The sequence below is a fragment of the Phascolarctos cinereus genome, unplaced genomic scaffold, assembly GCF_003287225.1.
Source record: "Phascolarctos cinereus isolate Bilbo 61053 unplaced genomic scaffold, phaCin_HiC Scaffold_4;HRSCAF=312, whole genome shotgun sequence".
Classification (NCBI taxonomy): Eukaryota; Metazoa; Chordata; class Mammalia; order Diprotodontia; family Phascolarctidae; genus Phascolarctos; species Phascolarctos cinereus.
The window spans coordinates 683912515-683931054 of NW_027555847.1; the positions used below are offsets into that span (position 1 = coordinate 683912515).

At 45.2% G+C, this 18540-nt stretch overlaps 1 protein-coding gene across 4 annotated transcripts in view; it reads left to right on the plus strand.

Annotated features, from left to right (window-relative positions):
* INSR (insulin receptor) overlaps positions 1 to 18540 on the plus strand; it is a 157292-nt gene that overhangs the window by 130941 nt on the left and 7811 nt on the right. For 2 of the 4 annotated variants that reach the window (XM_020979849.2, XM_020979851.2), the window contains 10 exons: positions 1940 to 2217; positions 3315 to 3454; positions 10180 to 10339; positions 12163 to 12265; positions 13491 to 13558; positions 14428 to 14657; positions 15217 to 15327; positions 15425 to 15584; positions 17281 to 17410; positions 17580 to 17714. In XM_020979849.2, coding sequence (XP_020835508.1) covers positions 1940 to 2217; positions 3315 to 3454; positions 10180 to 10339; positions 12163 to 12265; positions 13491 to 13558; positions 14428 to 14657; positions 15217 to 15327; positions 15425 to 15584; positions 17281 to 17410; positions 17580 to 17714 — 1515 coding nt within the window. The remainder of the gene's footprint in view (positions 1 to 1939; positions 2218 to 3314; positions 3455 to 10179; positions 10340 to 12162; positions 12266 to 13490; positions 13559 to 14427; positions 14658 to 15216; positions 15328 to 15424; positions 15585 to 17280; positions 17411 to 17579; positions 17715 to 18540) is intronic. The other 2 variants (XM_020979850.2, XM_020979852.2) reach the window with 1 other exon arrangement.

The window sequence follows — 18540 nt, forward strand, 5'->3', positions numbered from 1 at the left end:
CAGAATCGCATGGGAGCTGTTGCTCCTTTCACGATAGGATTTCACTAAGTGCCTGCTGTTTGCAAAGTTAGAGGCAGCCAGCCATAACAGAAAACGTGAAGCTGGCAGTGGCCCTGGAAAGAATGGCTTTGGGGCCAGAGACCCCTGATTCTGTTGCTTGCTCCCTATGTGACCTTGTGACATTTAACCTCTCTATGCCTCAGTTTCCTTCATTGTAAAGTGAGGGGGTAGAATTAGATTGACCTCTAAGGTCCCTTCCAGTTCTAGATATATGATTCTGCGAGCATCTGATTAGTTTTGTGACCCCGTGGGCAATTAATTTATTTAGCCTCTTGAAGCTTCATTTGTAAAATGAGGTTAATAATTATAGTAATACTTGCATGTGAAAGGTGAGAGGCAGTGATGCCTCCTGGACAAAGGGCGGGCCTCAGAGTCTCTAAAGATGGAGAGCAGATGTTAATTGGCATTGGCAAAGGGAGTTTCCAGACTGGGAGTCCCCCACACTGAAAAAATCACAAGTTCAAACCCCCAAATAAATAACACTCGTCTTTCCTGCTTTGAAGAGCTGTTATATGAAACGCCCATTGCAAGCCTTAATGTGCTTTAAGAATGTGAATTCTCCTTCGTCATTCTCCATCCCCATACCCTACCTTGGTTTCTCCCAGAAGCCTTTCAGTGTTCAGAGCCTTCGATGCCTTACATACATACTTCTTGGGCAGGGTCGTGACTATGGCTGGTTGGTGAAATCACAGGCTGAAGTCGCTGGGCCTTTTGCATAAGCTTCTAGGCATGCGGGCAGATGGCCCATTTGCTGGGACCAGGAACATCTTGCACCTGTGCAGCTCCAGAGACAACCACTAGCATTAGCAGTAATTAGCATCACAGGTATCTAGATGATACCAGATTCTTGGTCGAGTTTTTGCCAGTCCGTCACTTTGCCGCTCCCACGCAAAAAAGTCTGCACGTGTGTTTCTCTGATGTGATAAGTGGTGAGACGTGTTTGTCTGTCAGGGAAAAATGTTGAAAGGAACTGCCATTCGATGCCACCATCAAGGTTGCCAGGCGCCCAGATTCATGCCAGATTCCATAGGTTCGGTTCCCTAAATGATTTGTCTTGTTTAGCAGATGGGTTTCAGGATGTTTAGAGGAGAAATGTTTTGTCTGGTAGTACCAAAGGGCTTTGGGAAACACAGGGTTTTTTTGTTTTTGTTTTTTAGTGAGGCGTCAGGGTTAAGTGACTTGCCAAGGGTCACACAGCTAGCAAGTATCAAATGTCTGAGGCCAGATTCGAACTCAGGTCCTCCTGATTCCAAGGCCGGAGCTCCATCCACTGTGCCACCTAGCTGCTCCCAAAACTAACTCTTAAAAACTGTGTTTTCTGGGCAGTTAGGTAGCACAGTAGATAGAGCTCTGGCCTTGGAATCAGGAGGACCTGAGTTTGAATCTGGCCTCAGACACATGACTAAGCTGTGTGATCTTAGGCAAGTCACTTAACCCTGATTGCCTCACCAAAAAAAAAAAATTGGGACAATGATAGCTGGCTTTTGGTGCAGGATACTGACTTGTGAACTTAGGATGTTGTAATCTTGTGACTGCCCAATTCAGAGCAGTAATGGACAAACCCAGGAGGAGAACACAGACCCCACCCCGCACTGGCCCAGGGTATACTCCCCATGGGAGATTCTGAAGCCAGGCTGACCTAGGGACCCAGTCCCCTTGTCTAGTCGTGTTGGAGACACTGAAGGAGCTTGCCCCTGTCTAGGCTGCTTGTTCATTTTGGGGGCTGTTTGTGTTTTGGTGTTTAAGGGTTGTGTTGGTTTTGTCTGTTCTCCCCTGTATCCGTCCATTTTAACCTTTTTTGTGCCAAGTGAACTGTGTCCTCTACGCCATCCAGGGGACTGCACACAGACGTGGGGTGTGTGTATGTGTGTTACTCCAGGCCGGCAAGAAGGCGAAGGGATCTCCGGGTTCGTATGGCAAACATGACCGTGGTGACGCCCACGAGGTCCTCGCTCTCCAACGCCTCTTCCACCACAGCGCCTGCCAGCACCGAGGAGCCGAAGCCCTTCGAGAAGGTGAAGTCTAAGGAGTCCCTGGTCATCTCTGGCCTTCAGCATTTTACTGGCTACAGGATCGAGCTCCAGGCATGCAACCATGACGAGCAGGAGTCCAGGTGTGGCCTCGCCGCCTATGTCAGCGCGAGAACCATGCCTGAAGGCAAGTCAGCTTCCGTGTGCCTCCCCTGTGACACGCAATCTCATTCCCTTCTTCCCTGACTTACTCCACAAACATTTACCCAAGGCCCGTTTCATGTGTGTGGCATTGTGCACCTCTCCACCGATGGGTCCCAGAGGAAAAGGAGTTTGTTTGTTTTTAACCTGGATGATTTTATTCTCTCAGCGTTCTGAAGATCATAACTGTTAATCTCTTTTGTAAATTTATGAAAAGGTTGTTAAGGTTGTTTGGTTAAGGAAATGATGAGTATTTCCCAGGCAGAGTCATAAAAACAAGAAACAAAGGAAGAACAGTAGATGTAGTGACAGAAGACCTAGATTTGAATCCTGGCCTTGTCACTGATTGCTGTTATTATCTGTTTTAAAACATTGACGCATCCTCAGTCAATGTCCCATTCATCTCATAATCCTTGCCATGATTCCTGAGCTTTTTAGATATTTATTTTACTTTTGTAAAGTAATTTGATATGAAGTATACAACCCTACTTTCCAAAGTTATGTAACTTTGACATAAATACCCACTTTGGTTTTATTATGGATTCAATTTGAACAAATCACTTCTCTTTCTTCATCCATAAAATAAGGGGTTGAAGTACATGTCTGTGAGTTCCATTTTAGCTCTAGACCTGTGATCCTGCCACCACTTGTGTGTAATGCCTCCAGGTTACTTGGGAGGATGAAGTTGGTAGATGGATGGAGCTCAGGAGTTCTGAGCTACAGTAGAGCTGGGCTGATAGGTATTCGCACGAAGTTCAGAACCAATATGGTGACCCCCCCCCCCAAAGAATGGGAGGCTACCAGGCTGCCAATGGAGGGGTGAACTGGCCCAGGTGAGAAACAGGGTCCCGTGCCAATCAGACCTGTGAGTGCTTCACTTCCAGCCTGAATGAGGTAGGGAGATCTTGTCTCAAAACAAAACAAAAGCAGAAACAGCTGCTGATCCTTCACATAGACTCCTTTGTTTAAGAATGGGGGCCAGGCCAAGGGACTTCTTAGGGTTCCTCCATGGTCTTCCAGTTGAGTGATTGTGACCCTTCTGTTCTCTTGGTATTCTGACCTTCAGATTTTTTTCTTCTGTAGCCAAAGCTGATGACATTGTTGGTGCAGTGACCCACGAGGTGCTTGAGAACGTTGTCCATCTGCGATGGCAAGAGCCTAAACATCCCAATGGCCTCATTATTCTGTATGAAGTCAATTACTGGCGTGTTGGAGACACTGAGGTAAAGATTTGAATCCTGGCCTTACCACTGACTCCTGTTTTTATATGTTTTATAACATTGATGGATCCTCACTCAGTTTCCCATTCATCTTGTAATCCCTCCTATGATTCCTATTTCTACTCCTGGACCTGGAGACTGGAGGTTGGGAAGCCAGACATGTGTTCAGTGACTCAGTAAGCACTTATTAAGCTCCTACTGTATGCTAGACACTATGCAAGGCCCTAGGGATAAGGAGATAAAAATGAAGCAGTCTTTGCCCTCATGGAGCTTACATTCTGCATAGGTATCCAGTACACATATGTTCAATTAAAGAAGCATTTAATGAGTGCCTAAAATGTACCAGGCACTGTCCTAGGTGCTAGGGATGCAAATACAAAAGAAGAAATATTCCCTGTCTTCAAGAAGTTTACAGTTCAAAGGAGAATTTGACACGTACACAAGCAAATCAAAGTATTTACAAAGGATTCATTTAATCTGTACCTACAGTTTTATCTGTACAGGGAATTCCCAGTAAGAAAGCTCCCTCTACTGACACAGATAGGTAACTGTTTTGCAATATATAGACTTAAAGAGAGGTTAAATGACTTTTTTTAAAATTATTATGCTGTAAAGCTATAAGGAACCATAGAGATTATCTAGTAGAGGGTTTAGATTTTTTTTACAGTAGTCTATATAATACATTAAAATTTTTTTTCAATGAACAAAAATAAATTTTCTATCCATCCTACCCTTCCCTTCTCTGCCCCACATTGATGAAGGTAATGTTGGAAGAACAAACCTTTGAACCAACATACAGAGTCAAACAGAATGAATTTCCCTGTTGGCCATGTCCAACAAACATGTCTCAGTCTGCACCCCAAGTGCCCCCACTCATCTGTCAGGAGCTTCCTCATCAGTCTCAAACGAGATAATTATAAAATGCTTGGCAAAGTGCCTGGTACATAGTTGGTGCTTAATAAATGCTTCTTCCTTTCCTCCCCTCCCCTCACTGGGGAATCATGGTGCAAGGGTTCTTCAAGTCTTTCAAACTTGTTTAGTGAAGGGGTTCTTAACTTGGAGCCCATGACCTTTTGTAAAAAAAATTGATAAGTGTATTTCAATATAATTCATTTCCTTTGCAGTCCAGTGTATTTTGTTTTATCCATTTAAAAACATGATTCTCAGGAGAAGTCTGTAGGCTTCTCCAGACTGAGTACCCAAGGGGTCCAGGACCCACGAAAGATTATAAAGCACTGTTCTAGTCCAGACTCCTCATATTACAGTTGAAGAAACTGAGGCTGAATGACTTGTCCGAAAGTTGCCCAGCCTGTAAGTGTCCCAGCAAGGAACCTATTCACTATCACTGGACTCTAGGGTCAGAATGCCTTATACTAAGTGTCCTCCCAGCTCTGACATCCTGTATTCTAGCTGTGTTTTTGTGTCATGGACCCTTTTGGAAATTTGAAGACTGTGGACCCCCTTTCAATGCAAGGTATTTAAATGCATAAAGATTAAAATGGAAACCAATTACGTTGAAATACAATTATCTATCTATCTGTCTATGTATAGATATTTTAAGGTTTATACACTCTAGATTAAGAACTCCTGATCTGAATGTTAAAATTTGTTTTTGCATGTAACTGGGGAAAGATAAAATACTAAATAAAAAATAATTAAAAAAAAAAGAACCCCTGTTCTAAGAGTCCTCTCAGCTCTGACATCAGTGCTCTAAGCCATTTCCCAACTGTGACTTTCTGTGGCTCTGAGTTTTAAGCCAACTTCCTCTTTTGGCCCCTGTGGGTTTCATATATAGTGACCTCGGAGGCTTTTAGGAATAATGGTCACAATAAATCCCTCCTGAAACTAAATTGCTCCGTTCCCAAGGTTTTCTTGTGTGGCTCACTGGGGTTGGGGGAAATATTATGAGGAAACAGGCATTTATTAAGCACCTAACCATGCCAGTTTTATCTCATTCGATCCTCACAACAACCCTGGAAGTCAGGTGGTATCATTATAGCCATTTTGCAGCTGAGCAATCTGAGGCAAACAGAGGTTAAGTGACTTGTCCAGGGTCATATAGCTAGTAAGTGTTTGAGATTGGATTGGAACTCTGATCTTCCTGACTCCTGGCCCTTGCACTCTGTCCACTTCACCAAAGGTTGCATCAACGGGTGTTTCTTAGGGAAATGTCTCCCCTGCTTTTACTGATCTTACTTAAGGAGAGGGGCATTCAACATCTCAGCTAACCCTCTCATTTCAGAGATGGGCTAAGTCAAATCAACAAGCATTAATCAAGGACCTGGTATTTTGCAGGCACCTTGCTAAGTTCTGAGAATACAAAGAAAAGCAAATATGCACTCTGCCCTCAAGAAGCTTCCAGTCTAACAGGAGAGACAACACAGAAACAACCATGTACAAACAAGATATGGGCAGGATAGACTGGAAAGAACCAATAAGAAAGGCTTCTTCAGATGATAAGATTTTGGCTCGGACTTGAAGGAAGTGGGGGGTGGGGGGAGATGAGGAGGGAGAGTCTTCCAGACATTGGGGGGTGGAGCGGGGGACTTGGAAGATGGAGTGTCTTGTGTGAGGAACAGCCAGGGAGATAGTATCACTGGATTAGAACACATGGTGGTAGATGGGGTATAAGAAGACTGGAAAAGTAGAAAGAGGCCAGATTATTAAAGGTTTTAAAAGTCAAATTTTATATTTTGTATATATATTTTACATTTTTAAATTTTTATATTTGATTCTGGAGGTAATAGGTAACCCCAGGAGAGTATTGAATAGGGGAATGATGACATGGTCAGCCCTATGCTTTGGGAAGATTAATTTGACAGCTGAGTAGAAGCTGGACTGGAGTAGGAAGGAGGCTTGAGCAAGGAAACCAACCAGAAAACTATCAAAATAGTGCAGGTGTCAGATGTCAGCAGTGACAGAGGAGTGGGGGGGGGGTTCTACTAGAGATATCAAAGGGATGATGGATAGGACTCCACAACAGCGTGGTTATGGGGAATGAGAGAAAGTGAGCAGTCGAGGAGGGCACCTATGTTTTGAGCCTGAGTAACTGGGAAGATGGTAGTGGCCTCAACAGTAATAGGGAAGTGCAGAAGGGGGAGAGTTTTGGGGGACAGATAATGAAAAGCTAACGAATTAAGTTTTGAACAGACTAAGTTTAAGATGTCTTGCAGGAATTCCATTTTTAGATGACCAATAGCCCATTGGAGATATGAATATGAAGGTTGGGAAAAAGCTTAGGGCTGAATAAATCAATCTGAGAATCATCAGCACTGAATCCATGAGAGCTGATGAGATCACCCAGTGAAATAGTATAGAGGGAGAAGAGAAGATGGCCCAGGACAAAGCCATGGGAGAAACCCACAGTTAACAGACTTGATCTGGAGGATGAAGACCAGAAAAGAAGACTGAGAAGTGTTTAGAGAGGTAGGAGGAGAGCCAGGAGAGGAAGGTGTCACGAGACCTGAGAGGAAGAAAGTATTGAGGAGAAGAGGATGATTGAGAGAGTCTTGGCCACAAAAGGGTCAAGAAGGATGAGCACTGAGAAAAGGCCATTGGGCTTGGCATTGATTGGTGACAACCTTCTGAAGAAGTTTAGCCACAAAAGGGAGAAAAGATATAGTACAATAGTTGTTGAGAATAAGGGCAGCTAAATGGTGTAGTGGATGGAGCACTGGTCCTGGAGCCAGGAAGATCTGAGTTCAAATTTACCTCAGACACTTACCAGCTGTGTGACCCTGGGCAAGTCGCTTCACCCTGTTTGCCTCAGTTTCCTCATCTGTAAAATGAGCTGCAGAAGGAAATGGCAAAGCACTCCAGTATCTCTGCCAAGAGAACCCCAAATAGGGTTCATGAAAAGTTGGACACAACTGAGAAAATGACTGAAATGAGGTAGTGGGAAGGGATCAGTGGATAGGTTTTTGAGGATAGGAGAGACATGGGTGTGTTTGTAGGCAGTAGGGAAGGAACCAGTAGACAAGGGAGAAATTGAAGATAAATAAGAGAATGGGTATGGTAGAGAGGGTGATGTAGAGAAGATGGGATAGAGTCAGATCAGTAAATGGCCGAACTGGGATTTGAACTTTGGACTCCAAATACAGTGTTCATTGCCCCAAAGCAAAAGGCTCCATTACTGGTTTAGTGGCTTTTCAGCTTTAAAACTTAGACTAGTCCTCCTTGTCTTTGCTCACATGTCGGTCCCCCCCTCCCCCCCAGTATCTGCCCTGAATTCAGCCTCTGTCCTCTGGTCTCTACCTAGAAGAGTGTAACCTTTGAACAGAGTTGTTTTTCTGGTTGATTTTCTTGCTGGTGATCAGGGTCACATGCTCTGTATATGGGGTGAGTTTCAGGCTCTTTTGTCTCCCATTCATGTTTTCCACCTGAACCCAGGCGTGGGCCTGGGCATCTCAGCTCCATTACCTTGAAGTCAGCCAGTCAGTCAACAAGAATCTAAGTGCTTTCTCTGTGCCAGAGCCTTTGTGGAGTATCCGCAGCTAAATTCTGGGTATAAAGAAATGAAAAAAAAAACCAACCCAAACCAGTCCCTTTCCTCAAGGAGCTCACCTTTTAATGAAGGAAAACAACCTGTAAATAACCTGGCACATGTAAAATGTAGAGAGAGAATAGGTGGAAGGTCATCTTAGCAGAGAGTGAGTCAGTAGCTGCCCTTTACACAATACTTTATGTCTTATGAAGAGCTTTTCCTGAAAACTTGATAACCTAGATAATTCAGGAGTCCTCAGCCCCATTTTATAGATAAGGTTAGTAAGTAACTAAGGCAAAGTGACTTGCACAGAGTGCTACAGCTAGGAAGTGTCGGAGCTGGGATTTGAACCCAGGCTTCTGGACCCAGACCAGAGTTCTTACAGCCCCTGCACACTGTAGTGGGGACCTTTGTGGTGATGCTTTCCCTCCTTCTCCCCTCTCCTTTTCATGGGAGATTCTTGCCACTGGTATGAGCCCTAAAAGGAAGAAAGGAACCTTTCTGGTTTCCTGAAAGAAGCTGGGAAGAATGGAGAAGAGGGGGAGAGGGGGCTCTCCTTCCTTTCTGTCACTCCCCAGTGGATACCTAGCTCTCCTAGCCCTGACCCACTCAATCAGTCACTTAACCATTTTATTAAGCAGTAGTTATTCTGTGCTGTGCCCTCAAAGGCAGCCTGAGGTTATAGACAGAGCCCTAGGCTGAGACTCTGGGAGAAGCTGGTTCTCCCCCTAACTTAACCATTGGTTGACTCGCTGTTTGACTTTGGCAAAGGTGGCTTTCCCTCTCTGTGCTGATGTTAACTCTTCTGTAAAATGAAGGAGCTGGCAGCTTTGTGTGGAGAGGACTGTGTGGAATAAGCAAAAGGAGCAACATAGTTGAAGTCAGGAAGACTTGGGTTCAAATTCCACCTCAGACCCTTACTATCTGTGTGGCCAGGGGCAAATTACTTCAACCTGCTTAACCTCGTTTTTCCCATCTATAAAATGGAGATAAATAATAGCACCTGACTCACAGAGTTTTTGTGAGGATTAAATGAAGTAATCTGTGTAAAGTGCTTTATAGAACTTAAAGTGCTGTATTAATGTGGGTCTGCTGGTGTCAGAACTTCTGATTAAAGTATTTTAATACTTTTTGAAGTTATATGACTGTAGGCAAATCATTTTTCCCTTTCTGAGCCTCAATTTTTTCATCTGTGAAATGGGAATATGCACTGACTCCCTAATAAGGAAGGGAATAAACATTTCTATAGCACCTACTATTACCTCATTTGATCCTCACAACCGCCCTGTGAGCTAACTGCTGCTATTGCCCTCATTCTACAGATGAGGAAACTGAGGCAAACAGATTAAATGATATGTACAGGGTCACCTGGCTAATAAGTGTTTGAATCTGGATTTGAATTCAGATCTTCCTAACTCGAGGCCCAGGGTTCTCTCCACTTTGCCACCAAGCTGCCTCATGGAACAAAGTACTTTTTAAAGTTTGAAACACCTGTAAAAATGGGGCAGTAGGTGTTGTGGTTATCATTATTAGTGGAGAGACCCCCGAAATGAGAGTCAGGAAGTTTAGGTCTGAGTCTCAGCTCTTCCACTGATCTACTGTTGTGTTACCTTGGGCAGATTTTTCCTCCCTCCGGGCTTTAGTTTCCCCATCCGGAAAATGGGGACAATCACCCACTTCCTTGTTTGCCTTCCAGCACTGTTATGGGGGTATTGAGAAGCATCAAGGTAAAGCAAATAGAGTGCTGGACTTGGGAGCTGGGAGCACCTGGGTTCGGATCCTGCTCTGCTATTTACTCCTTTTGTAACGCTGGGCGAATCCCTGCCCCTCCCGGGCTCAGATTTCCTCAGCTGTAGAATGAGGGAGTTAGACTTACAAACCTGTACAGTCCCTCAATCTGTGGTCTTATGATCTGATGTGTGTTTGTGAAAGCACAGTACAGATAGGTATCGGTATTTGTTGTATAATCTCCAACCTTGTTAACTGCTCTGAGATTTTTCAGTGTATTTCTTATCAGATCTTCCTGCTCAGTGGGAGCTTGAGGGAGCCCGACCACTTCCCACAGGGCTGATTCCTCACCTTGCTCAGAATGGTGGATTTGGCCGCCCATGCAACCTCATGTGTATAGGCTCATGGCGCGAGACTGTAGGATCACACCCAAACAAGAAAAACAAAAGATAACCTCTTCTCTCTGGTTCTTCCTCTTGCCCTTATCTCTCCCCACCTTTCCCCTTCCCCCAATCAGGAGCTGCATCTCTGTGTTTCTCGAAAACATTACGCCCACGAACAGGGCTGCAGACTTCGAGGTCTACAGCCTGGCAATTACACCGTTCGCATCCGAGCTACCTCTTTGGCGGGAAATGGTTCATGGACTGAGCACACCTACTTCTATGTTGCAGATTATTGTAAGTTCCTTCTGTCAATCAGGAACCACTTGCCTATTGTGTTCCAGGAGGCTGTAAACCCTTCTAAGATCTGGTCCTTTGCTTGACCATCTCACGATCTCCTGGGAGAGGTGTGTGTGATCACGGCCAGATGAGTGACCGGGGCAGTCCGTGCTGTGAGAAGAGTGAGTGAGTGTGTGTGTGTGTGTGTGTGTGTGTGTGTGTGTGTGTGTGTGTGTGTACTCAGAGAAGGCTTTCTGTAGGAGGCAGGACTGAAGCTGGACTGAAGCCAAGAAACTCTCTAGAGACAAATATATGGACAACAAGGGCATAGAGTCTACATGATAAGAGTGGAAAACATGATGGGTTTGGAGTCCACAGAGTTCAAATTCTGCCTCAGATTCTGGCCAGTGAGGTGACCCTAAGCCAGCCACTTATCTCTATTAGCCTCAATTTCCTCATCTAGAAAATGAAGATAATAATTGCACCATCTTCACATAGTTTTTGTGAGGATCAAATGCGCCAATCTAGGTAAAGAAAATGCTTCACGAACTATAAAGCCTCACCATTCACTAATAATAACGCGGCTAACAGTACTAATAGTAGCAACTAGCTTTTCTCCAGACTTTTACAGGTTGCAAAATACTTTACATCCAGTATTTCATTTGAATCTTACAGTGGTCTTGTAAGCTTAGATATTGTATCATTAATTTATTATAGTATATTATAGTATGTTATTAGCCAACATCCTTACTTTTTTTTTGTAATATTTTATTTTTCCTCAATTACATGTTGAAAACAATTTCTAACATTTTCTAAAAATTTTGAGTTCCACATTCTATCCCTCCCATCCTTCCTTCCCTTCCCTTTTCCTGAGACAGCAAGCAATCTGATATAGGTTGTACACATGCAACCGTGTAAAGCATTTCCATCTAATATCTTTATTTTAAAGAGAGAGAAACTGAGGGTCAGAGAGGCCAAGAGACTTGCCCAGAGTCACACAGTTGCATGAGTTAGTGTTGGGGTCTTGACTCCAAGGCTAGCATTCTATCTACTCTGCTACCCTGCCTAGCGCTCACAAGATCTCTGTGTGGTTGGGCAAAATACTTCACCCTCAGTTCAGTTTCCTTGCCTGTAACTTCAGCGGGTTGGAGGAGGTGATGTCTCAAGCTCCTTCCAGCTGTGAAAGTCTGTGGGATCCGGGTAGGAAACACCGATAGATCCCGAGCTGTGAATCAGAGACTCATGAGGAAACTCCCCAGAGATAGCACCCAGGGGCAGAGGAGTCAGATTTAGGGCAGTTTTGGTCTGTTAGTCAGCAAGCTAAAAGCACCTACTATGGGCCACCCACAGTGCTAAGTGCTGGAGACACAGAGAAAGGCAAAAACAAGTCGTGTCCTCAAGGAGTTTACATTCCAGTGATGGAGAAAACATGTACAGAACTATGTACAAATGAGCTATATACAGAATAAATTGGAGATAATCTCAGAGAAAAGGCCGTAGCATTAAGGGGGGTCAAGAAAGACGTCTTACAGAAGGTAGAATTTCAGGTGGGTAGCAGGTATGTTTGGATCCATGACCAATGATGCTTGCGTGAACAGTGTTGGGACTCGGGCTCCTAGGGTCCAAGGTGGAAGGGACTTTAGAGAGCAGATAGGCCAAGCCTCTCACCTTCAAGAGGAGGGAACTCCTCTTGGGTGCGAAAGAGATGGACTTTCTTGTTAAAAGGTCACACAGCTGTTAAATGTCAGGGACAGGTTTTGAACCTGGGTCTTTATGACTCTAAATTGACTTTGTATGAACATTACCTTTTTTGTTTGGTTTTTTTTTTTGGTTTGTTTTAGTAGATGTTCCATCGAATATTGTAAAAATTGTCATCGGCCCAGTCATCATTATCATTTTCTTGATCAGCACGGTTGCAGCTGTTTATGTCTTTGTGAAGAAGAGGTGAGTGTGAACGAGATAATAACATTAAAATTTTTAATTTTAAAAAAAGAGGCAAGTAGTCTAGGAAGAAAAGGATAGATAATGTTTTGGAAACACAGACAATATTCACCCCCCCCCCCATACACACACATACACACATACACACAGAGACACTAACACAGACAAGAAAACCCAAGTAATGAGCAGTTCACTTTCTAAGGGGTCAAGCTGTTACCAGCTACCACCCAAAGCCCAAAACCTGCCTCTTGGGCCTCTTGTTCCAGCTGCTGACCAGTGCCTTTCCACTGGGAGGCCCAAGGGCCTTCAGCCATGCATTAGCTCAGCAAGCATTTATTAAATGCCTTCTGTATGTAGAGTTTGGGGGATTGGTTCAGGACAGATAGTCCCTCTGTCCCCTTGGAGGTTACAAGGAGGCTATAATACATATACCAATAGGCCATATTTTACAAGGACAATACTAGAGAATAGAAGAGAATGAATAGCCCTTTGTACTCCTGCCATACTTTGGGTGGTCAGAGAAAGGAAAGATAATTTATGGTTTGGTTAGGGCATCCGATGAGTCAGTATGATTGAGAGCTGTCCTGGAAAGCAGGCAGATCTAGGTTTAAATCCCACTTCTATCCCCTGCTAGCTTCATGACTCTGGGCAAGTCATTTCAATTTTCAGTGCCCTCGGCAACTCTCTTAAAAGTCTAAGTTACAGAGAAGGTTCTGACCTGCTTTGGTAGAAGGATTTTCCTCATCTGTGATTTCGGTTCCTATCCCTGTGCCCTCCATAAAATGAATGTGTCTTTAAGGAACCTGGAGATTCCAGAATTCCATTGAAAAATATTCACCCTCTGGGATCCACCTACCTGGTGAATGCTGAGCTCTCATTGAGAATCCAGTGGTCTGTAGCATTCCCTGAAGAACTGAGTCATTTATAGGATTCTGGACCCTTCCCCTCTCCAAAGAACTGAGTGATCCACAGGGTTCCTTCAAAACTTAGTGAATTTGGAGTAATTTATCCACATGAATGAATTCACAAGGGATTTTCAACAAAAATCTCACCAACTGCTGAGTTCCACCAAGAATCTCATGACCCCATGACTCCCAGGAGGAGTCTCATGAACCCCAGGGTTTCTCAAGGAATATATGACTTTCAGGATTCCCCAAAGAACCTAACAACCTCTAAGTTCCACATAGAACCTATAGCCATTTGGGCTTTTCCTTCCCTGTTGTTCCAGGCAAACGGAAGGACCAACAGGCCCACTGTTCGCCTCTTCCAATCCAGAATACCTCAGTGCCAGTGATGGTAAGCGCCTCACCCCGGAGGGACACGTGGGCTGTTGTTTTTAGAAGAGTTGTCAGATTTTGGTTCCCCTCCTCTGGCCACTGAGGGGTGACAGAGTTGGCCAACTTTTAGCTTTCCAACCCTTCCTTCCTTATGCCTGGAGTTCTGGGTTCCTGCCCCTGAGTTACGCTCCAGAGATCCCACCCTCTCTGTGCCCAAGGGCATGCACGAGAAGCCTAGAGGTTGCCCTCCAATATCATTGGATCCTAAATTTAGAATGGGAATAGAAAATGTCTGTCATGAGTGATGACCCACCCATGAGTGATGATGAGAAGGGAAACGTGAAGTGTGTGGGCCTGTCGCCTTCCCACCTGGCTGCTTCTGTAAAGCACCTGTGCTCGCTAACTCCCATCCATGCCAGCTTATCCCTGGGCGGAGCAGGAGCAGGAGAGAAGGGTGCACCCGTTTAGACTTCACGCTCCCCAGGGGTGTGGGTTCAGATGCCACTGCTGACTGAGCAGATGTAATCATGAGAGGCAGGCTTGAGGACAGTGCACCAGGAATCCCTCGATTCCACTCATGACTTTGCCTCTTAGTAGCTGTATAAATGTGGGCATCACTCTGGGCCTCCGTAAAATGAGGGCATTGGTGTGGATGGCCTCTAGATCTCTTTGTGCTTTAAGTCTGTGATTTTGACCTGGGTTCTACTCCTACCTTGACTAGGTGTGTGACCTTGGGCAAGTCTGGGCTTTAGCTTTTTTCCCTCTATAAAATGTCCCAACCTCAGAGGGTGGTGGTACGCTTCCCAGGTGATGGTGACTGTTGAGCGCTCTGTAAAGGAGGCCACGGATGTCCCACAAACGCCAGGGGTCTTTTGTGGATTGTTGCAGTTTATGTACCAGACGAGTGGGAAGTGGCTCGAGAGAAAATCAGCCTCCTCCGTGAGCTTGGCCAAGGCTCTTTTGGCATGGTCTATGAGGGCAATGCCAAGGACATCGTCAAGGGGGAGGCCGAGACCCGCGTGGCCGTGAAGACGGTGAATGAGTCTGCCAGCCTCCGGGAACGTATTGAGTTCCTGAATGAGGCCTCTGTCATGAAGGGCTTCAGCTGCCATCATGTGGTGAGTGGCATCCACGTGTGTTTGCCGATGATAGCTTTAAGACCCATGTTGAGAGTGTGCTACCCATCCAGGGTCGTACATGGTGGGGAGAAAATCACTCAATAGATAATTTGTGCCCAGCCCACCTTAGATGTAAAGGGTAGGGGACAGAGGAGGAGCAGACCCAGGCCCTCCCTTCAGAGAGCTTCCAGTCCAGGGGAGGCTGAAGAGGACCAGATCCAGGCGCTGACTTTATGTAGGGAGCTCAGCCCATGGAAGGCAGAGAAAGCACTTCTCTGGGCCCCATCCTGGGGTGGTAACTCATGGTCTTAGGGAACAGGGGAGAGGGCAGAAGAAAAAAGGAAGTCACCTAAGGTAATACAATGATCATCATAGATCTGAATTCTAAGGAAAATGGAGTTGGCACAGACTAGAGAGTTCATTTCAGCCAATGCATCTCTCCCTTTTGAGAGCCTTTCTGGGTTTTGTGACTTGTCTTTCTCCCTTGCCCACCCTGCCCCATCCCCCAAGCCCTGCCCAGGAACACTTGCCTAAGCCCCCGGCTGTCTTCACCTCACAGGTCCGCCTCTTGGGGGTGGTCTCCAAAGGGCAGCCCACCCTGGTGGTCATGGAGCTGATGGTACACGGGGATCTGAAGAGTTATCTCCGCTCCCTACGGCCAGATGCAGAGGTCGGTTGGTCCAAAAAAACAGCCTATGAAGCAAAACCTTTTCTTGACCCATTTCTGCTGAGTTTTTACTCCACTCACCTACCTGTTCTCCCTTTAGAACAACCCTGGTCGCCCTCCCCCCACCCTCCGGGAGATTATACAGATGGCCGTGGAGATTGCGGATGGCATGGCCTATTTGAATGCTAAGAAATTTGTTCACAGAGACCTCGCCGCCCGAAACTGTATGGTTGCCGAAGACTTTACTGTAAAGATAGGAGGTAGGTTGCTGGGGCTCAGGGAGGGAAAAAAAAAAAATCTCATCTGAGACCAGATTTGAGATGGGACTGCATTTACTTGGCTCCATGTGATACAGCAGACAGTCATTAAGGACCTACTTACTGTGTTCCAATGCTGAGAGAGAGGAAAATTTTAGAGAATTTAGAGAATATAGTCTAATTCTGCTGCTTATTCCCAGTGTGACCCCAGGGCAAGTCAATGAGCCTCTCTGGGTCTCAGTTTTTTTAGCTGCAAAATGAGGCTAGACTAAATGACTTGTAAGTTTCCTTGCAGGTGCACAAGCAAAAAGCATTTATTAAGCACTTACTATGTGCCAAGCAGTGTGCCAAGAACTAGGGATAAGAATGAGAGAAAAGAGACAATCCCTACCCTCAAGAAGCTTCATGTGTCAGAGCTGGCGGAGGGAGAAGACCATACACAAAAAGGAGCTGAAAAGCAAGGGGGATATCCAGCCGGTGGAGGTGGGGAGGGTAGCCAGGTACCCATCCAAGGCCATGAAGTCAGAAGAGCCAGATGGAGAATGAAGGGTTGTTTCAAGATGAGAAGGCAGCTGAAATATGGTGGTGAAATCCAGGGTGTCAGAAATAAAATGAAGCTCTGAATCTGTGAACCTATGGTTCTGAGATTGTGCAACCAGATGGGTTCTAAGATCCTTTCCAGGGAAGGGTGAGCTAGTAAATGTTTAACAACTAAGTCCCTAGAGTGGGTGGGTGGGTGGGGACCCTACTAACAGCAAAATCTGCTTAGCACACTTTGAGGTTTAATCTGCGCTGAAGTCTAGAGCCAGGGCTGGGAAACCTTCGGCCTCAAGGTCCTCAAGTACGGCCCTTTGACGAAATAGATTCAGTTAGAGGGTGCACTTGAGGACCTAGAGGGCCCCATGTGGCCTCGAGGATGCAGGTTCCCTAGCCCTGGTAGACAGTAAGCAAAACAGTAAATCAAGTCTTGATTTAGGTTTGCCTGTTTCTGAGAGGTAAATGCTCCCCCTGGAAATTTAATTGAAAACTGCTCTCTCGTGAGCAGGGCAGCTCCCAAGTCTGGAGCTGGGACCCCTGCCCTCATAAAGCACCTAGTCTCATAGGGGGGTATGAGACACAAATGCAGCTACCAATAATGGACAATAGTATGTGATGTAAACATTAGGCAGGGTCCCAGGGGGGTCGGGGTGGGATGGTAGTTATTGAACAGGTGAGGCGGGCAAGACTTCCTGAGGGAGGCAGCACAAGCTGACCTTTAAAGGATGGAGAGGAAATAGAGAGTGAAGAGAGAGGGAGGACGTTCCAGGAGGAGGGAACAGCAGAAGGAAAGGTGGGAAAGTTCATGGCATGTTCTGGGGAAAGTCATAGGAGATAAGGCTAAAAAGCTTAGTATGGGGCTGGATTGTGGAAAGCCATGAATGCCAGGCAGAAGAATTTGAACTTTACTCAGGAGGCAATAGGGAGTTGCTGAAAATTTTTCCAGCAGTGGAGTAACATGATCAGGTAATTAAAATGCCTAAGTGTATGTCTAGGCTTGATTCCTAGATCCCCACATTAGTCACTCTCAAGGTTTTGTGTAGACCGTGGGGTTGAGAGAGGAGAGATTGGTGGAAGTCTGTGAGTTGGGGAAATGGGACAAGGGGAGGGAATTGTCTGTGAGTTCTCTCTCTCTAACAGCCTTTAAATTGTTTGTTACCAGACTTTGGGATGACCAGAGACATCTATGAGACAGATTATTATCGAAAAGGGGGCAAGGGCTTGCTCCCAGTGAGGTGGATGGCGCCAGAATCTTTAAAAGATGGTGTCTTTACTACCTATTCAGATGTATGGTAAGTGAGAAGGGTCTGTTGCCCAATCCGAGGGTCCCCCAGTACCTTGTGGACTTCAGGGGTGAGTTGGGAAGAGGGTGGGGTTCAGAGCTTTGGGGCTGCCCGCAGGAAGGCCCGAGCGCTGGGCGCTCCTTCTGACCACTGCCTTCCTTCATGCTTTTACTCACAGGTCTTTTGGCGTGGTGCTGTGGGAGATCAGCAGCCTGGCCGAGCAGCCTTACCAAGGCCTGTCTAATGAGCAGGTCCTGAAATTTGTGATGGATGGAGGGTACCTGGACCAACCCGATAATTGTCCAGAGAGAGTGTAAGTATTTTGAAAAGGCAGAGATTGAAATGGGCCCTGACAAAAGAAATGAGTATGTTTGAATTATACTAACCTTTCTTATTTTTTGCAATAATAGTTCCCATTTCTGTAGCTCTTAAAAGTATTTTCCCTACAGCAAACTTGTGAGGTAGGTGGTAATAATAATAATAATAATAATAATAATAATAAATAACATATCAGTTGAGTTTTATATACATTATCTCATTTGGCTCTTGCAACACCCTAGGAGTTAGGTAATGCAAATAATTTTTGAATAAGCTTATTTTTAGTTTTTTTAAACAGTTTTTTTTTATTTTACAGATTATTTTTACAGGTATCTTTACAGATTATTATCTCTCCTTCCCATTAGATGTGTGACTCTGGGCAAGTCCCTTAACCTCTGTTTGCCTCAGTTTCCTCATCTGTAAAATGGTGCTAGCAACGGTTACCTCACGTGGCTGTGTCCCAATATACATGTCATTCTGTACCTTGAGTCCATCATCTCTGGAGGAGGATGGCATGATGTTCTTCTTTGGCCTTCTGTATCAATGTTCTCAAGTCTCTCCATATTGTTCTCCTAGTTCTGCTCCCTTTGCTCTAACACAAGCATGATTATCCCTACTTTACAGATGTAGAAATTGAGACTCAGCATTTTGGTGACTTGGCCAGAATCATACAGCTAGGTGGTGGATTCATTCATTATTCCTATTTGGCAGGAGAGGCTGAGATGGAATGAAAGATTGAGAGTTGGAAGGGGAATTTAGCTGCCCTGTCACTTCACAGAAGAGGAAAAAGAAAGCCCAATCTGGGCAAGTCATTTGACCTA